General features: G+C 43.9%; 1 protein-coding gene across 1 annotated transcript in view; it reads left to right on the top strand.

Moving 5' to 3' along the window:
* The window catches only part of SARS2 (seryl-tRNA synthetase 2, mitochondrial), a 63,391-nt gene that overhangs the window by 36,341 nt on the left and 4,464 nt on the right, over positions 1-22,586 (top strand). Inside the window, exons 7-14 of the mRNA XM_073598762.1 lie at positions 2,274-2,379; positions 3,790-3,837; positions 11,417-11,525; positions 12,160-12,205; positions 14,000-14,087; positions 15,729-15,841; positions 17,471-17,564; positions 18,067-18,159. Coding sequence (XP_073454863.1) covers positions 2,274-2,379; positions 3,790-3,837; positions 11,417-11,525; positions 12,160-12,205; positions 14,000-14,087; positions 15,729-15,841; positions 17,471-17,564; positions 18,067-18,159 — 697 coding nt within the window. The remainder of the gene's footprint in view (positions 1-2,273; positions 2,380-3,789; positions 3,838-11,416; positions 11,526-12,159; positions 12,206-13,999; positions 14,088-15,728; positions 15,842-17,470; positions 17,565-18,066; positions 18,160-22,586) is intronic.

Below are 22,586 nucleotides of genomic sequence, written 5' to 3'. Positions count from 1 at the left end.
GTAACCACATGATTTCAGCATGCCAAATCATGCTGAGGTGTGGAACAGCCAATCCTTGCAGAGCTGCTGAAGAAAGGAGTGGGGGAGGGAATTAAAAAATAATGCATGTCTTAGGCTAGTGCACGAGATATGTAAATCACCTGTCACTCACAGCAAGGGGGAGGATTTGACAAAGTTTTTCTCAGTTTGTCAAGTTTTATCTCACTGAACAATGAGGCCCCTTTCACACTGGGGCGGTGGGGGCGTCGGCGGTACAACAGCGCTATTTTTAGCGCTGCTGTACTGTCGTTCTTGCAGCGGCATTCGGCCGCTAGGGGTTCGGTCTTAACCCCCGCTGGCAGCCGAAAAAGGGTTAAATCCGCTCGTACAGCGCAGCTATAGCCGCGGTATTACCGCGGTATAGCCGCGCTGTCCCATTGATTTTAATGGGCAGGAGCGGTTTAGGAGCGGTCCAAAGAAGCGGCTCGCAGGACTTTTTTTACCGTCCTGCGAGCGCACCGCTTCAGTGTGAAAGCCCTCGGGCTTTCACACTGAACAAACAGCGGAGGCTGTTTAGGGGCGGTTTTCAGGCGGTATTTTTAGCGCAATACCGCCTGAAAACCGCTCCAGTGTGAAAGGGGCCTTAAAGAGGATTGCTCAGAGCTGGATTAACTCTTTGTGACAAGACTGGGCTCAAATGATAGGAAATCGTATACTCTACATTATGACATAAAAAAAATTTCTGGTTTACATCCACTTTAAAGGAGTGAATTGTTGGTGCTATGTAAATACCAAGAATAATTATTATTATTATTATTAGCTGTCTTGACAGACAAGTACAGTACAGCTGTGCTGTCAGGTACACGCACCAATTTCCTTGTCTCTTTACCCCCACTGTTTTCTACCTGATCGTTAGCAGCCCAATTATTACAGCTCACAGTATTTGATCTCTACTGCAAAATTTATTTTACTGAAACTATATATTGTCCCTATATATTGACGTTTTTTATTACGGTATGTAACAAATCTAATTCAGATATGTAAGGCATTCATAAGATCCAAATTATACCTAGACCAGTTACCTTTTACTTTGACTGTGCATTGAGCATTTTTGTGCCTATAGACTTCAGTCGAAATGCCTGAAAAGCGCAACATAAGCCCCCTTTTTTTTTTCTTTTTTTTTTTTTTTTTAGTGTTTTGTTGCATGCATTCTGCTCAAACAGCAGCTCTTTGCCCCTTTTTCAGCAGCACTCCACACCTTTTTTTTCTCTGAAAAAACGCCTGACAAAAGCTGCAAATATGTGCAATTTTGCTCCAAAAAATGCTTAAAGATGTCCATAAGCATAACACTTGTCAGCCAGTTAAGTTGAAACGAATCAGGTTAGTGACCATATCCTCTCCTCTGTGGGAATGTGTTTTTGTTTGTTCTTTCAGGAAATTTTCAAGATCTGTGTTTGTATGAGGGTCAGTTCACAATGGAACATGCGCATTCCTATGCGGTCTGGTTTCGATAGCCTGTTCATTTTAATGAGCTGAAAAATGCAATGTAATGCAGAAAAAGTAATGCAAGCACTACTTTTTCAGATTGTACTGCACCAAACTGCATTTTAATGTGGTACCTTGCGGTTTGGTGGCTGCAAATGCGCTTCTTTTGTGAGATGCGTTTGGGGTGCCATTTACAATTCCTTAGCACCCCCGTGCCTCTCACAAGGGAAGCGTGTTCACATGCAGCGTGGGAAACATGCACGGAATGTGCCTTCCTGCACCGCATTTTGGCATGAATGGCCCTTTATTATTTATTGAATGTTTTGGTGCATTCGGTGAATATTTTGGAATTACCGTATATACTCTATGTACATGGGAGCCATGGAGTGGTTCTGTTTTACTGCTCTATCATAATGCCGACTCACTGTAAACTGTGCACTCCCAATGTGGCTGATGTTTCTATCTCAGTAGTTGTTAGGCATTGGGAATGAATGAGGCAGACTCAAATACTGTTATCCCACTATTTGTTCATTTACACATCTTTATTTTATGATAAAAAAAAATGGAAGAAATCACAAATAAAATATGTGAAACACTACACTGATACAAAAAAGATGCTCACTGAGCTATACTTTACCTTTTCACAGGAGAAAGGAAAAGTGGAAGTTTTTCTCCCATAACCTCCGGATTTCAGCTGTTCTTTTTCTAGCGCTAAAAATGACTGCTGGATTGCTATGTCACCAATTTATAACCCTACCATACTGCGCATGAATAGATTATTTATACGTATTTTTATTTAATTTTGACAGGCGCCTTTCACATGTTTCGGGTCACCGATCCTATTATCTCAGAGGAGCTGGCACGATGTTACAGTATGCTCTTGTCAACTTTACAATCAATAAACTTGTAAAAAAGGTAATTGAAATTACTTGTTGTTCTTATACAAACAGTGACCACAGCTAACTGGTTTACTCACCAGTGATTCTTTTTTCTTTGTGTTTGTATTTACTTTACTGGCAGTTATTTGTATTCCCTCTGTTTATATACTTTGGCCTCATTTTGTTCTTTATTTTGCAAAGAATTTTTATTTTATTTTTCATGTATTTTAGGCTTCATGCACACTAGAAAGCTAAAAACTGCTTTAGAAACGCTGGACAAAAAACGCGAATGTTTTTTGCGTGCGTTTAGCAGTGTTTAGCCTGGTGTGTAAGCTATGTTTAGTAGCTGTAGCATTAAGGAGCGGGGCACTGGTGTCCTTAACCAGTGAATAGCTGGTTGTTAAGAAGCAGGCCGGGAAGTTGGGCATTGCTTCCTTAAAGCAGAACTTCATTTATTTTTTCATTTTTCCATCTATGAAATCCTCTGCCCTTGTTGTTTTAACTTTGGATAGTAAAACATTTTTTTTCTGCCAGTAAATACCTTATACAGCCCACTTCCTGTTTCTTGTCTGGGAAAAAAGCCTAGGCTTATGACCACATCCACATGCACAGCTCTCTCTCACTCTGAGAAATTGGGGGCGGGTGGTGTTGTGAGTCATAAGAGGGCCAATGAGAGCTGCAGAGCTGGAGGTGTGTCTGTGTAAATACCAGGAAGTGAACAGGCAGCAGCTTCAGCTGCCCACAGTTAAAATGATTGCAGCCAGACTCAGTGGAGGGAGGTTTCTGCAGCATATTTGGTAAGTACAGAATCACAGTATATATAAAATAATATGCAAAGTGGTTGGAGGGAAGCTTCAGAATGGTAAAGATGTTTTTATTACAAATTATGTAAGCAGACTGCATTTCCTCTTTAACAACGGATGAGTCATCAGCTGTCAGCGGGATTCACCGTTAATAGCTGAATGTAGAGAAAAAAAAATTGCTGGCGATAAAATAAGAAAACCCTTAGTTCTGGTATGGATATTGAGGGGAACCCCCACGCCAAAATGTAAGTAAAAAATGGCGTGGGGGTCCCCCCCAAAATCCATACCAGACCCTTATCCGAGCATGCAGAGTGGCAGGCCAGGGATGGGGGGGAGGAGAGAGTGCAGTTCCCCCCAAAGCACCTTGTTCCCATGTTGATGAGGACAAGGGCTTCTTCCACACAACCCTGACTCGTAGTTGTGTGGGGTCTGTGGGGAACTAATCGGAATTCTGTTCATTTAACAGTGTCAGTGGTAGCTATTGATGTTGGGCTGCATTGAGCTATTCTGTCACATCTGCTATTGAATGTTGATGACATTGGTTTACATTACCTGAAAATTGCAGTGCATGGCTAGCACTGGTCTATGTAAAGGAATTCCTAGTACTAATGAAACTATTCACTCTTCGCTCTTATCCCCTGCAGGGTTTTATCCCGATGTCTGTCCCTGACATGTTTAGAGGAGCTGTGTTCGTAAGTTCTGTCTTTATTGTTTTCCTGAATAAAAGTGTATATGACTAAAGCAGGGTATATACTGGTAGAGTTTTATTCAACTATTTCATTGTAAGAGCGTTTATTCATTTTACTAATCATTAGTGGTGTCAAATTGACGTTTGTTTTCAACCACAGTGATGAGAGAATTTGAGGAGCAGAATGGAAGATTTTTCTTGAGTGTACAAATTACTAACAGTGTATGTGGTTTGCGTTCAGTAAAAGTCCATTTATTCCAAAACCTAATTTAAGTCAAATTAAATCTTGAACTACTTTTAAATGACTTTTGAATGTACTGAGAATTTTCTTACAAATTCTTGTTAGAAATTCTACTAGTGTATACCCGGCTTTGTGATCTGACTCTGCAATCTCCGTTTCACATTGGCTTCAGCTTATATAGGAGCATTATGAACAGCAACCTTTTTTATAAAACTTGCCGCAAGCTTTGAGCAGCTTTCCCCAAACTTTTGAAGCACCCTTCAGCTCCCATTTGGAAATGTTTTACATGGATCCTAATGGGAGTATTGATTGCCCCTTTAAACAAGCTGCTAGCAGGCTTTTGGCATACTTAAGTAGAGCTGAAGCCTGCTAGCAGCATGCTTAAAGTGGCAATAAGCACTCCCTTTAGGATCTGTGTTCAACATTTACAAACTGGAGATGAATGTTATGTTAAAAACTTCAACAAAGCTTGCTGAAAGCTCTGCAGATGTCTTGTAAAAGCTTGCTCTTCACACTGCTCTGAAGCCCATGTAAACAAGTCCTAGATCTACCTCCTTTTAGCTTTGCAAGCGTTTGTCTGGATACAAAATAATTATAGTTAGGATAGCTTGGAAAGCTCCTCATTTTATATACATTTTGGTAAAATCTAAAGTGGATTGTACAGTCAGATTATATGATGTATGGAGAGCTTGTGCCTATTACAACTGGCTCGGCTTTCAGAAATTATGTGGCAGGTTGGCTAATTGTATACAGTACTTGTTCCTGGTGGTATACAGCAAAGAGAAATTAGTATTGCATCGCTCTGCTTATTGGGAAAAATGCAGAATATCTATTATGGGGGTTGAGTGTACACTAGGCCTCTAGGTGGTGCCACTTGCAGTGCCACTCTAATCTGAGACCAAGATCTCTCGGATGGTTGCAGCGATGGGAGCTGGTGTCAGTGCACCATTCAGAGGGGTAAGAGCATTATCAAAGAGAGGAAAGGATGCCGCTCACCAACCCAGTGCATTAGTATGTAGATGAATGTGGCCTCAGCCACTCCCCCCGACATTTTTTCTTCCACTTACTGGGGCTTGGACACAGAGGTCTACATACTAATGCACTTGGTTGCTGAGCGGTGCCATTTCTTCTCCTTGATAGGCCTCTGGATGGTGTAATAGACCACAAAAAATAATATCACCTAATGTAAAGCTAGTTTAAAGGGAATCTATGATGAGGAAAATGGTTGTGCCCATTCCTATCCCCCTTTTTGGAAAATTCTACTTATTTGTCTGTCTTTCTGATGCTTCAGCAGAACTCCTAAGTAAGGATGTGCAAGAAGAACATGGAGCTTTGGACTTTGTAGGCACAGCAATACACAAATTGGTAAAATATAATATCTTTAATATGAAAAGAAAAAAACACGCTGTTACTATTTGTTTTACTGTCTTGTGTAGCGGCGGCTGGCTTTTGTGAGGGATCCCCTATCAGATACCTCAGTGTTTGGGGAAAATTATGCTGGCACCCCATGCTTTTTTGCCTGTCACTGCTACCAATATGTGAAGGCTATAGGATGGATTCCTTTGATGATTATGTGGCTGCATTGTGATTCCCAACACTTTTTTTCTTTAGATGCTATACATTGCCATACTATATTTTTATATCATCACATATATTGCCTGAGGGGCTTCTCCTATCCTCGAGCAGCCGCCCTACTTATGTTCTCAGCCGTACTGCTGACATCTTGACTACACATTTGCCTAAAGCTCCTGAAGAAGTGCTCGCCACGTATCCTGTAGAGCATAGGTGGCAAACACAAGGCGTGCGGGCTGCATGCGGCCCGCCAGGCCATGTCGTGTGGCCCACACAGCGCCCGCCGGACGCCACCTCCTGTAATCGCCAGCTGCTTTCCGCTCTCATGGAACAGTTCTCCTTGGCAACAGGAGTAAACATGCTCTCCTGCACTCCCCTTCTCAGTCTCCCCAGCGGTGCCGCTGTGCTCAGCAGTTTGTTTGGCGATCATGGCGCACGCGGCTTCACCGCACATGTGCCGTAGCCTTTATCTGGGCGCACGAAGATTTGCTTCATACGTGAATACAGCCACTCCCGTTCACCAGGACCACGCATGTGCGTATGCACAAAACGTTCCAGCGCACAGCCAGCTTATTTAGGCTGTGTATGCCGAGCATGTGGTGCTTCCAGATGGCAGCTGTGGGACACAGAGCAGGCTCTAAACCAGGCATTTGCAGCGGTTAGTTTCTCCTTACCCGGGTCACGTGAGTCACCAGGTGTTACTTGGCAGGCTAAAGGTGCTTAGCAGGATTGTTGCATAGGGGCTTGGTGAGCCCTATTAAAGGCTCTCCCTTCAGAGATGTGTTAATACTACACCCAGGTACTCCCTTTTTGTGCCTAATAAATGTTTTCAAAAAAGAGGAGCGGGACTAACACTACCGGAAAGGGCACACCTATGTCGTCAGTAGTTCCTGATGAACCTAGTCGTATCCCTAGTGTTGTATCCTCTGAAAGACCAGAGGCTTCCGGGCAATCTGAGCCGCTGCACCTACCTGGTATTGTGCCTATAGTCAATGCTGCTGCTTCACCCTTTATCACCAAGGATGAACTGTCCTCAGCCCTAGCCGGGTTAGAGCACAGGATTGCTGGCATGATTGCCTTCATCCTGCAGGGTGGCAAGAACCGTGACAGATCCCCCCTTCCCAGAGCCTCCTAGTTTGAAGCAGTTATGGGTTGAGGATGGGGAAGAGCTAAAAGCTCAGGATTATGCGGAGGGTCTGGCGGATGAGTCTGCTTCCGAGCAATCAGGACAAGAAGATATCCAGTTGATGTCTGCCTCTGTCGCAGAGGCTTTTGTTTCTGGCTCTTACCGAAGTGGTTCGTTCTGCCTTTAAGTTGCCTCTTGCAGAGGTTACTGAGCCCCCCTGGTCCTCCTTGGGGTCCCTGAGGCCTCTTCAGGCCGCACAGGCTTTCCCCTTACACCCTCTGTTGGAACAGGTGGTATATGCTGATTGGGAACATCCTGACAGGATTTTTGTTCCTCCTAAGAGGTTTTCCCTTTTATATCCCATGGATGAAAAGTTTGTTAAGAAGTAGAGCATGCCAGCCGTAGATGCAGCAGTCTCTTCCTTAAATAAAAACTTAACTTGTCCAGTAGATAACGCACAGGGCTTTAAAGACCCTGTTGACAAGAAATTGGAGTCATTATTAAATGTTTCCTTTTCTTTGGCCAGTTCAGCTATTCAGGCAGCTGTTGCAGCAATTGGTATCTGCCCGTCCTTAAAGGATCAGGTCAAACAGCCTGACAGGCCTAACCGGGAGTATGATCTGACTGAAAATAAGACAGATATTCCTTGAGCGCTGTGTTTTGCGGTTGACATCTTAAAGGATTCCATACAGCAGGTTTCTCGTTTTGGCTCTCTTGTCTGTACATATGCACAGACTTTTGTGGCTTAAGAACTGGTCAGCCAAGCTTCCTTGTAAAAAGTTTCACGGGGCACGTTTATTTGGTGATCATTTGGACAAATATATTCAAAGGATTCCCGGAGGGAAGAGTTCTCTACATCATGTGAAGAAAAGCACCAGGCATCCCTCGTTTAAAACCTCAGGGACTGCTTCCTTTAAGTGTCTCAGCGCCAAGGCAGTTCCGCTGCCAACACGGCATTAGAGCCAGGGGCAAGCCGCAGGGCCAGGGCCAGAAAAAACCTTGGGTCCAAAACTCTTCTAAACCCAGCACCAAGCCCTCATTTTGAGGGGACACCCCACTCTATCGGGTCGGGGAAGGCTGCTGCACTTTACAGACATTTGGAATACAATAGTTCAAGACGAGTGGGTCACCTCAACTATATCCTGCAGTTACAAGCTGGAGTTGCGGGGGTTTTCCCCCTCAGGGGTTTCTAAGATCCTGTATTCCCTCGGATCCTCCAAAAAGAGATTTATTGCTTCAGGCGCTACATCATTTAGTGCATCAACGAGTGATTGTAGAGGTTCTTTTAGCCTCATCGGAGGTTCCTGCGATTTGCAGTAGAGGAACGTCATTTTCAGTTTGTGGCTCTACTCTTGGGCCTTGCTACAGCTCCCCGGGTGTTTACAAAGGTCCTAGCACCAGTACTGGGTTTTTTAAGGGCCCAAGGGATCTTTGTGCTCGGGTATCTGGATGACCTTCTGCTCAGTGATCATACGCTACAGATTCTAGAACAGAGCATAACATGCACAGTGCGGTATTTGGAAAGCTTAGGCTGGATCATAAATACAGAGAAGTTAACTTTGAGACCAGCTCAAAGTCTAAAGTATTTAGGTCTGATCCTAGAAACAGTCCAAGCAAGGCTATTTTTGCCACCCGTAAGTATCTGTGCCCTGAAGTATCCGGTGCGTCAGATAAGGGGCACCCGACAACCCTCCATTCGGCTCTGTATGAGTCTTCTAGGGAGGATGGCGTCCTCCTTGAAAGCAGTGCCCTATGCCCAGTTCCATTCTAGGCCTTTACAACAAGACATCTTGTTGGCTTGGACAGAAGAGGACAAGCCCTGGATTATCCAATGTTCTCGTCTCCTCAGGCACGCTTAAGCCTAAACTGGTGGTTGCAGGATTAGAACCTGCGAAAGGGAAAATCCTTCCGCCCGGTAACTTGGAGAGTACTGACTACAGATGCCAGTCTCTCAGGCTGGGGAGCGACCCTAGAGGGGCTCACAGTTCAGGGTAAATGGTCAAGGACAGAACAGATCCTGCCCATGAACATCCTGGAATTATGTCTGGCCCTACGGTCCTGGACGGTGGAGCTTCAGGACTGTCCTATCAGGGTTCAGTCCAACAATACCACTGCAGTGACCTATATAAACCACCAAGGCGGTACCAGGAGTCGTTCAGCTCTGAAGGAGGTGAACCACATACTAGCCTGGGCAGAGGGAAATGTTCTGATTTCTATCAGCAGTCCATATCCCGGGAGTAGAGAACTGGAAGGCAGATTATCTCAGCCGCCAGCAGATCTGCCCTGGGGAATGGTCCCTACACCCATGGGTTTTCCAGGTAATTTGCCAGCATTGGGGATGGCCAGAGGTTGACCTACTGGCATCCAGGTTCAGCAACAAGCTACAGCAGTTTGTGTCCCGAACAAGAGATCCTCTGGCAATCGGAGCAGATGCTCTGGTAGTTCCATGGAGCCAGTACTCCCTGGTTTATGCTTTTCCCTCTGATCCCTCTCCTTCCACATTTGTTGCGCAGGATTCTGGGTGAGGGGGTTCCAGTCATTTTGGTGGCACTAACCTGACCCAGAAGGCCCTGGTTCCTGGGTATTTTGAGACTGGCAATATTGGGGCCATGTGCGCTTCCACGTCACCCCGATCTACTTTCTCAAGGTCCTATATTCCACCCCAATTTACAGTCTCTAAATTTAACGGCATTGGCTATTGAAGCCAGGGTGTTAAAGGACCGTGGCATCTCGGGACCAGTGGTGTCTACCCTAATGAATGCTAGAAAAGCTGTCACTAGGAAGATCTATCATAAGGTCTGGAAGACTTATATTGCTTGGTGTGAAGCCAAAAAATGTCATCCTCGGAAATAAGTGATTGGGAGAATTCTCTTTTCTACAGTCAGCTGTGGAAATCCAATTTGGCTTTGAGTACAATCAGAGGTCAGATTTCGGCCCTGTCAGTATTCTTCCAAAGGCCTTTAGTCTCCCATTTACTGGTCCGAACCTTTATGCAGGGGGCAACTCGTTTGCTTCCCCCCATTAGGTCACCTATGTGTCCGTGGGACTTGAACTTGGTGCTGTCTGTGTTACAGAAACAACCATTTGAACCTATCAAGGAAATTCCATTAGACTTGCTGTCACGCAAGCTAGCCTTCCTGATGGCCATCACCTCGGCTAGAAGGGTGTCGGAGTTGGTGGACCTTTCGTGCAGGGAACCATACTTGATCCTTTACCACAACAGGGTTGAGTTACGACCTGTTCCATCTTTTTTGCCAAAAGTGGTGTCAGCCTTTCATTTAAATCAGGATATTATTTTGCCTTCTTTTTTTATTTGGCCTCTTTCGGTGGACATTGTCTGAGCAGTCAAGGTTTATTTGTCTGGATCTGCGGAGATCCGAAGATCAGACTCCTTTTTTGTTTTACCAAAAGGACCCAAGAAGGGGCAGGCAGCTTCCAAAGCTCCCATTGCCAATTGGGTCTATCAATTGGTCATTCAGGCCTATGGTCTGAAACGTAAAGCTCTTCCCTTTTAGGGTGAGAGCTCATTCTACCAGGGGTGTAGGAACCTCTTGGGCTTTTCGCCATTGGGTACCTGTGGCTCAGATTTGTAAGGCTGCTACCTGGTCTTCAGTGCATACGCTCACAAAATTTTATCAAGTGGATGTTCGAGCAGCCGAGGATTCGGCTTTCGGCCGCAATGTACTGCGGGCTGTCATATAAGGTCTGATGGCTATTGTTTGGCAGGGTGTCTCCCTCCCCTCAAGGCTATTGCTCTGGGATGTCCCAGCAGGTAATGAATATTAGCCTAACTCTGTGTCCCATGATGTATGAAAAAGAAAATAGGATTTTTTCATCATACTTACTTGTAAAATCCCTTTCTTTGAGTACATCATGGGACACAGAGATCCCTCCCCTCTTTTTTGAGGATTCAGTGCTTGCTACAAAACTGAAGTACTTCCTGTATAGGAGGGGTTATATAGGGGATCACTTCCTGTCAAAAGACCTTTGGTCTACCAGTGTCCATTCAACTGGAGATGAAGTATAACCCAGTAGGTAATGTAATATTAGCCTAACTCTGTGTCCCATGATGTACTCAAAGAAAAGGATTTTACAGGTAAGTATGATGAAAAAATCCTATTATTCTGTGTAGTGCAGTAGGTTGATGCTAGAGATGTCTACACTATGTATATATACATCATTAGTCTGAATTTTAAACCTTATTGTTATAATTGTGTTTTTTTTTCTTTTTATATTAAAGATATTATATTTTACCAATTTGTGTATTGCTGTGCCTACAAAGTCCAAAGCTCTATGTTTTTCTTGTATATCCTCATATAACTATCACTTTTAATATTTCCAGTATCCACAGTACCACTCTGTGGTAAAATTGTTTGTCGAACTCCTAAGTAAGTCAGTGGCCCAGGACAAATATGCTGGTTAGTTCTGACTTGTGTGTGCTTGTTCTGACTCTCTGACTTCCCATGAATCTGGAGGATCAGAATAACAGAGAACTAGCATCTGCAAAAAGAGATTGGGAATTTAAGGTTTTTATAGGTCTGAACATGTAACTGTTGCATGTGGTTGTTGTGTCTGTCATGTTCTCTGCCCTTTTTTATGTTCTCTTCCATCTTCCTGATATCTCTGTTGTACCATGTGTCTCAGGAAGGCTGTGGTATGCAGCCTGGTGCCCACAGCTCCCAAGTTTACAGCCTGGACCCATCCTCACACCCTGATCTGCACCTGGCTGGCACCTCAGAAGTTGGCATTGCAGGTAACATTGCTCTTTCACTTCTAATGCTTATTAAATTACCTTTCTTGCCCTGCACAGGTTTGCTTTTATTTGTTTTCTCACCTAGAACAAAATGCAGATCATGAATTCTGACATCACCTTCTGCATGCTTGTTCTAGGCCATTGACTCGAAGTACTAAAGTCAGCAAAAGCTAGGCAGGTAGAATTAGTAGATAGAGGGGGTCAGCAATGGAAACCTATATGTTTTTCTTGGCATCATGGTTGCCCTCAAAGGACCGGTTGTATCTGTAAGACTATATAAATGTATCCATGGCTTTTTTTTTTTCTCAGAGAATAGATACAGGAACTCAACCATAGCCCCCCCCCCAATATTCCACTGTGATCCACTCTGCTCCACTCTGACTGCTGTGCTATACACTTTACACTTTATAGGCTGTACTATAGCTTGTACAGAGACTGCTCCACTCTACACTGTGCTGTACTTTATACAAACACTGTTCTAATCTGTATGCTGTGCTGTACATTATATGCATACATAGCTGTGCTCTGTATGCTGTACTATACCTTATGCATGCACTACTCTACTTTGCACACCTGATCAGAGAGAAAAATTTGTGTTGGTAATTCAGCTGCTTGCTCTTTTTATTCACAACAGGGTACTTTATGGATCATGCAGTACAACTGTCAGATCTTCCATTGAGGTGAGTTGTGTATGCTAGTAATATTATGTTGTTATCTGCTTTTCATCCCTTTTTCACTTCTGCTCCCCCTTCGCAACTACTTACTATGGAGCCCTTTGCCTTCACTGCTTTTCATTAGGCAGTATATTAGTGGCTTAAAGTGTCACTAAACCCACATCATAAAAAACTATCAAATGCTGCAGCAGAGGACTAGAAGCTCTTCCTGCTTATGTTTCCCTGCAGACAGGCTAGGAAAGAGCTGGGTCATGCGACAGCTGAACATCGATTAGGAGAATGGTACTTGGATGTATTTCTTTAACTACTAGCCGCCCGCCCACTGTCATATGACGGTGGGACGAGGCAGCTCTCGTTCTGGGCGGAAGTCATATGACGTGATCGCACTCCCGAGCCAGTAGGGGGCGTGCGCCGCATCACTGGTGACACGATGCACGTGCCCGGCGGCCGCGATGTCAGCCCGGCACCCACGATTGCCCAGTAACTGAGCAGGACTGTGGATCTGTGTGTGTAAACACACAGATCCATGACCTGTCAGAGGAGAGGAGACCGATGGTGTGTCCCGTGTACATAGGGACACCGATCGGTCACCTCCCCCAGTTATTCACCTCCCCCCACAGTTAGAATCGCCTCCCTAGGACACACATTTAACCCCTCGATCACCCCCTAGTGTTAACCCCTTCCCTGCCAGTCACATTTACACAATAATCAATGCATTTTTATAGCACGGATCGCTGTATAAATGGTCCCAAAAATGTGTCAAAAGTGTCCGATCTGTCCGCCTCAATATCGCAGTCACAATAAAAATCGCAGATTGCCGCCATGACTAGTAAAAAAATATAAATAATAAAAATGCTATAAATCTATCCCCTATTTTGTAGACGCCATAACTTTTGCGCAGAGCAAAAAGTAAAAAATATTGTGTTTTTTCAAACTTGTCCCTCTTCTTTTGTTTATAGCGCAAGAAATAAAAACCGCAGAGGTGATCAAATGCCACCATAAGAAAGCTTTATTTGTGGGGAAAAAATGATAAAAATTTAATTAGGGTGCAGTGTAACATGACCACGCAATTGTCATTCAAAATGTGACAGCGCTGAAAGCTGAAAAATGGCTTGGGCAGGAAGGGGGTGAAAGTGCCCTGTATTGAGGTGGTGAATGAAAACAATTACAGTGCCATCATCCATATACATAAAGAGAAGGGACAATGTAAAATAAACAGTCTGTGTTTAAGGCCCTATCACACTGGGGCGGTTTGCAGGCGCTATTGCGCTAATAATAGTGCCTACAAACCGACCCGAAAGTGCCGCTGCTTTGATTCCAGTGTGAAAGCCCCGAGGGCTTTCACACTGGAGCGGTGCGCTAGCAGGACGGAGAAAAAAAGTCCTGCTAGCAGCATCTTCAGAGCGGTGAAGGAGCGGAGTGTATACCGGTCCTTCACTGCTCCTGCCCATTGAAATCAATGGGACAGCACGGCAATACCTCTGGCAAAGCGCCTCTGCAGAGGCACTTTGCAGTGGTTTTTAACCCTTTCTCGGCCTCTAGCTGGGGGTAAAACCGCCCCGCTAGCGGCCGAATACTGACGGTAAAGCGCCGCTTACAATAGCGGCGCTTTACCGCCGACGCCGCCCCCACCCCAGTGTGAAAGGGCCCTTAGTATCACTTTAACTAAAGGCGTACTGTAACCCCTTTATTTGGTTGTACCAGTATGACTTATTTGCTAATTTTCTATTATCTATTTTTTCCTGGTGTTCGGTAACCTTATGGTATTAAGTTGTTTTATTTATTTATTTTTTTACCTAGAACTGTCTGCAGCAGCACATGCTACAGAGCAGAGACAGACACAGGCCGAGAACCATGGGGTCTCTACCGAGTTCACCATTTCACCAAGGTTTGTCTCCTTATCTTCTCTTAAAAGAAACCGGTCCTCTTCTCCTCAAAATGCTTGTCTGCCCTTCTCTCTGATTTCAAGTTGCCAGGGTGGTTTCTAAGGCAGTGACGCAGACCAGGTATGCATGTTTGACTTGACTCTGGCTTACTAATCATCATGCTTGTACTGGATTAGAGGAATTGGAGACAGCTAGGCGACTAGCATTCATAGGAGGATAGCAGTGGTAGACCTGTATTCATCTCGGTACAACTTTTTATTATTTATTTATTTTTATTTTTTTACGCTACTTAGACACTGGAGAGCAGTGAGATGGGTAGGTAAGACCAGACAAACTTCGGGCATATAAATCTGCGGCCGAGTCACTGAACATGAATGTTTAACTATCCTGACGGCTTGTATTTAGCCTGTGGAGAGAGGTGGGGGGAATTTCTGCAGTCATCTTGAGCAACAGCTTTTCAGGGAAAAAAAAAAAACACAGGATTGGGCAAGGTTTACTAACCTGTCCAGTCTCTTTTCGCCAAATCCCAACACCACAGCTGAGGATGACTGCTCCATTTAGATTGTTTGCACACCGGCCTAGAAGAACTGTATTAAAAATTGTCACCTAACATCTCTGGGCACAGACATACAAACACAAGGAATCCTTGAATAAATCTTGTGGTTTGTTGGGCGTTTATTCAGAAAGCACAGTGTACAAGCAACATCGCAGAAAAACCTTGATGCAATTTGCACCTCTATTACTTAGCCCGCCCATACAATGCAAATTTCTTTCCTGCAACCATGGGTCGCAGAAAACCAATTCTCTTGATTTCCCCAACCTCACAAACAGTGCTGACAGGGGCATCAGCAATTGTCTTCTGGCTGGGGAAGGCATCCCTGCTGGAAGAAGACAGTGATTATCGTTAGCAGCTATAGCAACCACTAGCAATAATCGTAGGAGAATCCAGCAGGCTCGTTGTCCCCAAGTTGATTGGTCGATCAACTTGGTACTTTCTGCCTGCCCATTAACTGTTCGAGTTTCAGCCGTTTCCTGCTGAACTGGCCGAGATTCAAAATGTGTATGGTTGGCCTTGGGCTGGCCATAAACGGTTCGGATCTCGGGTGGTTCAGTAGGGACCGGCCAACATTCCAACCATGTATGGGCAGGCTGAATGTACCCAAGTTGAGTAATCAATCAACTTTGGGTACAACCAGCCTGTTGGATCTTTCATGCGATTATTGCCAGCGACTATAGCCACTAGCAATAATCACTGTGTTCTCCTGGCCTGGCTCCCCCTGCCAGGAAAACACAATAGCTCCACAGGAGGGATTCCCCTATCAACACTGACTGTGTTGATTGGGGAATCAAGTGATTTTTTTCTTTCCTGCAACCCATGGTTGCAGGAAAGAAAATCGCCCTATCAATGGCCACTTTACTAAAAAAGGGTCTAAGTGAATTTTAGTACTGATTACATGGCAAGTACCACCCAATCAGGAAGAATTTGCCGCCCTTTCAAAATAAAGCATAGCTGAAGACCATATAAGTCTTGGGGGGCCAGTATTACATCTATGGACATCATTACACTACAGCTAGAGTTTCAAAGAATTATTCACACCTTTGCTTCCCGGCAAGTTAAATTTTTGTTCTCCTCCCCCACTCAGGTAGAGATGTTTGGGGTCACAGCTGCTGAAAGTGGGACCGAAAGTCAGGATTTGCTTGATGAATTCCTTCAGCTGCAGAAAGAGATATTTTCGGAGCTTGGTTTACACTTTAAGTAAGTGCTGCATTTATCTTTATGTTGTGTTGTGGAACTGCTGTGCATTAGCATGTGTTGATGAGTTACTGTGGCCTAGTTCTAATGACTATTTTTAAAAAATTCTATAAAGTTACTGCTTGTTCTCAATTTCAAAAACCATACCCTCTCATGTGACAAGAGGTCATAAATGCTTTTTCCTTATGTACACTGATATCGGAGTCCACACTTAAGGCCTTATGTTTCTAATAAGTGGACCAGCAATGGCTTAGAGAGCCCATTGGGTGAGACTTTCCCACAGTAGTATGTGCCATCCCTTCTTCAAGCCATAAAGATGTGTCATGTTCTCAGTGCTGGCCATTCTATTAAGAATCCATCAGGGGAGGGTAGCATCATTATTTGCCTTTGAATGGCCATGGCTGCAAGGAACTAGGCATTCTACTATGGAGGCACCCCTTACTGAAGTCTGCAAAAGATAAAAGAAATTAGTGAGTGAATAAACTTGTCATCAAGAACACAAAACCAAAATCTCTTTTTATGGGGTTGGCCTTTAAACATTATACTTGTGGTGAGAGAGACTGAAACGTTCAAGTCAGAACCGCCCTCGTTACAAATCAAGTATGTCCTTGTATCATTATCTGATAGAAAGGCAATGAAAGCTTCCATGGGTATTATACCTGAAAATATTATGCTGGAAAGCTTCCATGGGAAACCGGCTATGTTTCCTAGTATTGACCAGCTCAGCTATAATAACATGCTAAGAAGGGGAAGATGTGACCACAAGCAATAAAAAAAATGTTTATTTTCTTCCTGGAAAACAGTGTTGGAGAAACATAAAAGTTTTTTTTTTATAACCCACAGAAAAAGGTGTTTTCTTTAGTAAGGTTGGAGTTGGCTTTCCTGATTGTGTTCAATAAAGCTCTTCAGTTTTCTTTTTATATTGATCCTTTTCTAAGTACTGTATGTATGAGTGTTTGGTTAGGTTTATGTACCCGCTTCCACTTCTGGTCGGATCACCTAAGAGAGTCCACTGGAAGTTCGGCACCCACCCGCAGCCTTATGGGGCACTACAGGACCCAGCAGGCTGCGGACTGTATACACGGCAGGAAGCCGTCTGTGAGTAGCCACAAAGAGTCATAACCGTCTTCCCACGCTAAACATGCTAGCGCTGGGGACCCGAAGAGCGGTGGAGAACAGGCCCAGGTGAAGACAGAGATGGATCCCTGGACAGGTAAGTGTTTTTTTTTTTTTTTTGTAAATCGGCAGCTACAGTATTTGTAGCTGCTGCTGTATATATTTTTTTGGTAAATGGAGTAAAGAACTGTTTTAAGGCTTTTCTCTCAAGGAAGGCTTTCCCTGAATGAAAAATAGAGATTGTCATTGTTCAAGGACAAATTAAAATTTTTTTTTTTTTGTACAAAATCCCCTAGTCTCCTAAATTTATAAAGCCTAACCATCACCCCTCAAATGCTTACTTACCTCCTCTGGCGGCGGTCTTCCTCTTTGCCTGCAAACCTGGTGGTGAAAGTCTACTGTCAAGCTGCCCACGCATTAACAATTCATGGACTTGAGTGGGATGGTGTTCCAGTAGTACGGAGTCTATCTTTTCACTAAAAGCTTCAACATTTATCAATATATTTTGCCTTTCAGGGTTTTGGAGATGCCGTCTCATGAACTGGGCCTACCAGCCTATAGGAAGCATGATATAGAGGCATGGATGCCGGGAAGAGGGAAATATGGAGAGGTAACGTGGAATGCTAACTGCCAAACAACATGGCCCTGTGTATGTCCAAGGAGTCCCAGTCGCTATAATTATGTTCAAGAAACAGATTTAATAAATCTGGTGTAATACTTAATTGCCTCAAGCTGGGGGCACAAGGGCAGAATGTTTAACTTTTAGTTTAATTTTTTTTTTCTTAATTTTTAACTGTGCTGCTTGTAATTTGTGATCCTCCTTTTTTTTTTTTCCCCATCACCCCCTCAACACCAGTTGAAATTCACAGCACAGTAAAATTGGGCTTACTTTATGACAAGTGTCAGAACACAGAGTGACACACCTAGAGGGATAATCTTATGAGCATAAAAAATAGCTTTTCCAGTAAGCACATGTTTTTTAGGGTTGTTGTCAAAGCAGAGAACTGATTGTAGAGACAAAGAAAAGATTTTGCATACAAGAAGTGGTCTTTACGTCTATTTGAGAACACTTTGCTCTTCAATGCTGACATTTTTTTTTTCATGACCTCTAGATTTCCAGTGCATCAAACTGTACTGATTACCAGAGCCGTCGGTTGAACATTATGTACCAGGGACCAAATGGCGAGCTCCGTCATGCACACACAGTGAGTAAGCTATGTAACTTGTTTTGCTTTTAAGGTGAGCTTGCATGAGACGGGCAAAGTAAATGCAAAAAAAGGTTTAACCACTTGCCCCCTGACGACCTGTGCTGTGATTGGACACAGCATAAGTTTGCTAGCTGATTTCAGCCAATGATTTTGGCTGAAGTCAGCTGATCGCCTGTGGCCAATTACTCACAGAGTTCTGTGTTCACAATACACAGAGTTCTGTGCTTTTGTAAACAATGGTCTGGATGTTGAAAAAAAACAACCAGACCTTTAAGTAAAAGCAGCACACATTCATTACACATTGTTGGGCACACAATTATTATTATTATTATTCAGGATTTATATAGCGCCAACAGTTTACGCAGCGCTTTACAATATAAAAGGGAGACAATACAGTTATAATACAATACAATACAATAGGATTAGGAGGGCCCTGCTCAGAAGAGCTTACAATCTAATAGGGTGGGGCAGGTGGTACAAAAGGTGGTAACTGTGGGGAATGAGCTGGTGGAAGTGGTAGGAGATTAGTTGGAGACGTGATAGGCTTTCCTGAAGAGATGAGTTTTCAGGGATTGCCTGAAGGTAGCAAGAGTAGGGGATAGCCGGATAGATGGAGGTAGCGAGTTCCAGAGGATGGGAGAGGCTCTGGAGAAATCCTGGAGACGAGCATGGGAGGAGGAGATGAGAGAGCTTGAAAGCAGGAGGTCTTGAGAAGAGCGGAGAGGTCGATTTGGGTGATATTTGGAGACAAGATTAGTGATGTAGCTTGGGGCAGAGTTGTGAATGGCTTTGTATGTTGTGGTTAGAATTTTGAATTTAATTCGCTGGGTGATTGGGAACCAGTGTAGGGATTGAAGTAGAGGGTTGGCAGACACTGAGCGGTTGGTAAGGTGGATAAGTCTGGCAGCAGCATTCATGATATACTGAAGAGGGGATAGCCTATGGAGCGGTAGGCCAATGAGAAGGGAGTTGCAATAGTCAAGGCGAGAGATAACAAGGGAGTGAATGAGGAGCTTGGTGGTTTCATTTGTTAAAAAAGGGGCGAATTTTAGAGATGTTACGGAGGTGAATTCTACAAACTTTTGACAGCGATTGGATTTGAGGCTGAAATGACAAGTCAGAATCTAGGATTACACCTAGTACCCTGGCGTGAGGGAAGGGACTGATGGTTGCATTGTTGATTTTGATGGAAAAGTCATGGAGGGGGGCACGGGCGGGGGGGGAATATTAATAGCTCAGTTTTAGAGAGATTTAGTTTAAGGAAGTGGTGCGACATCCATGCTGATATGTCAGTTAGTAAGTTAGTAATGCGAGAGGAGACTGAAGGAGTGAGGTGAGGAGTAGACAGATAGATTTGGGTGTCATCAGCGTATAAGTGGTATTGGAAGCCATGGGCAGTTATTAGGTGACCAAGGGAGGAGGTGTAGATAGAGAAGAGAAGGGGTCCAAGAACAGAGCCTTGGGGGACCCCCACAGAAAGGGGCAATGGAGAGGAGGAGACAGAGTTGTAGGTGACATTGAAGGAGCGCTGTGATAAATAGGCAGAGAACCAGGATAGAGCAGAATCTCGGAGGCCAAGGGAATGTAGTTTATTGAGAAGGAGCGGGTGGTCAACAGTATCAAAGGCTGCAGAGAGGTCAAGTAGTAGGAGTATGGAGTACTGGCTGTTGGTTTTAGCAGTTAGTAAATCGTTAGTGAGTTTTAGTAAGGTAGTTTCCGTGGAGTGCTGCGAGCGAAAGCCAGACTGTAAGGGGTCAAGAAGGTTATTTTCATTGAGGTAGGAGCTAAGACGGTTGTAGACTAAGCGTTCTAGAAGTTTAGAGGTGAATGGGAGTAGTGAGATGGGTCTTAAGTTGTTCAGGTCGGTAGGGTCCAGTGAGGGCTTTTTAAGAATGGGAGTGATCTGTGCATGTTTTAGAGGGGAGGGGAAAATGCCACTAGAAAGGGAGAGATTGAAGATGTGGGTGAGGGAGCATAGGATAGAAGAAGAGGGTGACCGTAGTAGTTGTGAGGGAACAGGATCCAAGGGACAATTGGTTAGGTGGGCATCCGAGAAAATTTTTGTAACCTCTTCCGTAGTAGCCCATTCAAAAGAGGAGAGGGTTGAATGTGCTGCTGGGCAAGGTATGATGGGTGGGGAAGATGTACGCACAGTGGAGATGTCCTCACGAATTGCATCGATCTTGTCTTTGAAGTGATTGGCAATCTCTTGGGAAGTGAGTGAGTTAGTGGGTAGAGGGGGTGGTGGACGAAGCAGAGAGTTAAAGGTTGGGAAGAGCCGACGGGGACTGGATGACAAGGAATTAATAAGAGAGACAAAGTAGGCTTGTTTGGCAGCATGGAGGCATGAATTGTATTTTAGAAGGGCAGATTTATATAGGGTGAAGTCTTGCAGGCATTTGGTTTTACGCCACAGTCGTTCAAGAGCACGGCAATGTCTCTTGAGATTTCTAGTGTTGTCAGTTTGCCAGGGTTGTAACGGTCGGGGCCTAATTCTGCGTGTGGTTAGAGGAGCAAGTGCATCTAGTGATGATGAGAGTGAACTGTTGTAGACAGAAGTGGCCAGGTCAGGACAGGACAGGGGAGAGATTATGTCATATAGGTTGTCAGTAGCAGAATAGAGAAGAGAAGGGTTAAAGTGGCGAAGGTTTCTACAAGTAATTGTTTGCTGCTTGGAGGGATGGGTGGTTGGAGGCAAGGATACAGTGAAAGTAATGAGGTTGTGATCAGATAGAGGAAAGGGGGTGTTGGTGAGGTTGCCAGGGTTGCAGAGATGGGAGAATACAAGGTCAAGGGTATTACCATTGGAGTGAGTGGAAGTATGTGTCCATTGGGTTAGGTCAAAAGATAACCCTTTGATTACCTTTAGATGTTAACCTCTTCCCAGCCAGTGTCATTAGTACAGTGTACAGTATTAGCACATATCACTGTATTAGTGTCATTATTGATGTCAGGGTCAGTCAATTTGTGTACCTTCCAGCCAGCGTCAGTTTGCGCCGAATTGCCCGCTGCACTATCACGGTCCCACTATAAGTCGCTGATCACCGCCTTTACAGTATAGCGTCTATAGCTTTGAAAATTCCAGTGTATATATACTAGTGTTTGTAGAAGCTATAACTTTCGCATAAACCATTTAATATACACTTGTTGGGATATTCTTTTTTTTTTTACCAAAGACATATAGCAGAATACATTTTGGCCTAAATCTATTAAAAAGTTAGTTTTTTTTAAATCTGGTTTACTGGATATGTTTTATAACAGTGTTGAATAGCAAAAAATGCTCTTGTCATGAAGGGGGTAAAACCTTGTAGAGCTCAAATGGTTAAAGAGCAATTCCAGGCAACATCTGAAATCAATCAGTGAACAGCTAATGCTATGCAGTGCTGTGCTAAATTCAGAAAGTCCTCTCAGCTTGTGTTAACTGTATTCTCTGTAACCCACTGAGTCAGATTGAATCTGATATATTGCCTGTCAGATTCAAACTGTCAAGGCAGTTTTGAATCCGGATTTTGCCTGTGAAAGATCTCTTGGTACAGCAAGAGCCTACACCAATTCAGGAATACCTCTCTTGTTTTATAAACTAGTAAACACAAGGGGTTCCCAGATGACCACCAAAAGAGATTGGGTGGACTATATAGTTGTAGCTGGATGGAAAACTCCAGACCTGCTGTGTTGCTAGAGTGCATTTATTTTCCTGTAGTGTATCTTTTTTTCTGAGAATTTTCTATTTTTTTTTCTGCCAGCTTACAGGAAAGTCTACCTTGGTTATATCTGGGCCTGGACAACTTACACTGTGTATATCTATAATATGTGTGTGTGTATATATGTGTGTGTATATATATATATATATATATATATATATATATATTTGATCCCCTGCTGATTTTGCACGTTTGCCCACTGACAAAAATGATCAGTCTATAATTTTAATTTTAATGGTAAAAAAATTCAGAAAAAAACGCATTTTAATGAGTGAAATAAGTATTTGATCCCCTATCAATCAGCAAGATTTCTGGCTCCCAGGTGTCTTCTATACAGGTAACTAGCTGAGATTAGGAGTACTCTCTTAAAGGGAGTGCTCCTAATTTCAGCTTGTTACCTGTAGAAAAGACACCTGTCCAGAGACGCAATCAATCAAATTCCAATCTCTCCACCATGGCCAAGACCAAAGAGCTGTCCAAGGATGTCAGGGACAAGATTGTAGACCTACACAAGGCTGGAATGGGCTACAAGACCATCGCCATGCAGCTTTGTGAGAGGGTGACAACAGTTGGTGCGATTATTCGCAAATGGAAGAAACAAAATAACTGTCAATCTCCCTCGGTCTGGGGCTCCATGCAAGATCTCACCTCGTGGAGTTTCAATGATCATGAGAAAGGTAAGGAATCGGCTCAGAACTACACGGGAGAATCCTGTCTAGCTTT

This window comes from Aquarana catesbeiana, linkage group LG09 (assembly GCF_042186555.1).
Source record: "Aquarana catesbeiana isolate 2022-GZ linkage group LG09, ASM4218655v1, whole genome shotgun sequence".
NCBI classification, from domain to species: Eukaryota; Metazoa; Chordata; class Amphibia; order Anura; family Ranidae; genus Aquarana; species Aquarana catesbeiana.
The sequence above is the reverse complement of the archived record's forward strand: the minus strand, read 5'-3'. Positions and strand labels throughout refer to the sequence as shown.